The sequence below is a fragment of the Condylura cristata genome, unplaced genomic scaffold, assembly GCF_000260355.1.
Source record: "Condylura cristata isolate star-nosed mole 26May11 unplaced genomic scaffold, ConCri1.0 scaffold00041, whole genome shotgun sequence".
Taxonomy (NCBI): Eukaryota; Metazoa; Chordata; class Mammalia; order Eulipotyphla; family Talpidae; genus Condylura; species Condylura cristata.
Genome location: NW_004567142.1, coordinates 6,860,128 through 6,861,489, shown reverse-complemented (window position 1 = coordinate 6,861,489; position 1,362 = coordinate 6,860,128). Strand labels below are relative to the sequence as shown.

General features: G+C 64.1%; 1 protein-coding gene across 1 annotated transcript; it reads left to right on the top strand.

The window, feature by feature from the left end:
• Nucleotides 1–30: 30 nt before the first annotated feature.
• On the top strand, nt 31–1,235 carry LOC101629199 (platelet glycoprotein VI). The gene is made up of 2 exons (XM_012733627.1): nt 31–451; nt 1,014–1,235. Exons 1-2 carry the CDS (start codon nt 106–108, stop codon nt 1,130–1,132), a joined length of 465 nt encoding a protein of 154 aa, XP_012589081.1. The 5' UTR covers nt 31–105; the 3' UTR covers nt 1,133–1,235.
• Nucleotides 1,236–1,362: the final 127 nt, after the last annotated feature.

The window sequence follows — 1,362 nt, the reverse complement described above, 5'->3', positions numbered from 1 at the left end:
CCCCGTGTGCCCCCGGCCCTCGAACTGCCTCCGCCCGCCTCGAGCAGCGTCTCCGTCCTGTCCCTAACTTACAGGGCCCAGTCCTGGAAACGGGGTGTGTCCAGGATGACGCAGCCCGGGTGGGGGGGGAGCCGGCAGGCCCCGGCTCTGACGGCCTCTCCCCCAGGCGTGTACGACAGGCCCTCGCTCTCGGCCCAGCCTGGGCCGGCCGTGACCCCCGGAGGGGACGTGACCCTGCAGTGTAACACCCGATATGGCTTCGACCGGTTCGCTCTGCACAAGGAGGGGGACCCCGGGGCCTCCACGAAACCTGAGCGCTGGTACCGGGCCGACTTCCCGCTGGTCACGGTGACGGCCGCCCACAGCGGGACCTACCGCTGCTACACCTTCTCCAGCAACAGCCCCTACCTGTGGTCGGCCCCCAGCAACCCGCTGCAGCTCGTGGTCACAGGTGAGGGGGCGGGCAGCGGGGGCTTGCGGGGCTGGAGCCCCCGGATTCGCCGGCTTCAGACAGCGCCAGAACCGCCCTCGTCCGGAGGTCGCGGCCCCTGCAGGTGTCGGGATGCAGGGAAGGTGTCAGCTGGGCTGCTCCTTCTGGAAGCTCCGGGCACCCATCCCCGGCGGCCCCAGGTGTGAGCACGGCCGGAGTGGACACTGGCGGGCAGCTGCCGGTGGTGGGAGGGGCCGGGCTGGATTTGTTGATCCTGCACCCCCGTCAGCAGAGGGGCGCCTGCGCTCCCCGCCACGCATGTCCCATGGCACTGGCCCCTCGTCTCTTCCCGGAGAGGAGCTGGCTTGCTCCCGGGATGGAGGCCAGGTGTGGGTGGCAGAGCACAGGGCAGGCAGCGTCGGGGTCAGTTCACCCTGAGCTGTCACCACCCCGCAGTCAGAGGCCTCAGAGCCGCAGCGGGTCCGTTTTCCCATGAGGAAACTGGCCACAGAAGCGGCTCTTTGCTCAGCCGAGCCGCCGTGCCCACGGCTGACAGCACACTCTATCCTTCCATCTTCCTCAGTCCCTGAGGTGCCCTCGAGCCAGCTGCCCACAGCCCCTCCTACCTCCGTGCCAGGTGAGTTCTGGAACCCCTCACCCCCGTTTGGGGTGCAAGATAGATGCCTCCTCCTCTTTCTCTAGATTTCTCAATTCACCCAACTCTTTTACAAATTTGCTTTATAAAATCCCTTATTTCTGCCTGCCAAGAAGATAAGCTATAATTTCTTCTATTAAATTTTACGTTTTGGGAATGTCATCTGTAAACAGAAGCGCAAGGTGTGGGCCCCTCTGATAGCCTTCTTCCCCTCAGCATAAAGCCCGCAAGTGCCATTCGAGTGGCTGCCTGTAGCAAGCCCATTCTTTTTTTTTTT

What these genes read in the sequence shown, in the direction of transcription:
- LOC101629199 (XM_012733627.1), top strand. Translation starts at nt 106, where the DNA reads ATGACGCAGCCCGGGTGGGGGGGGAGCCGGCAGGCCCCGGCTCTGACG. An exon ending in GCTGCAGCTCGTGGTCACAG is followed by an intron (nt 452 to 1,013) that starts GTGAGGGGGCGG and finishes CATCTTCCTCAG; the next exon opens with TCCCTGAGGTGCCCTCGAGC.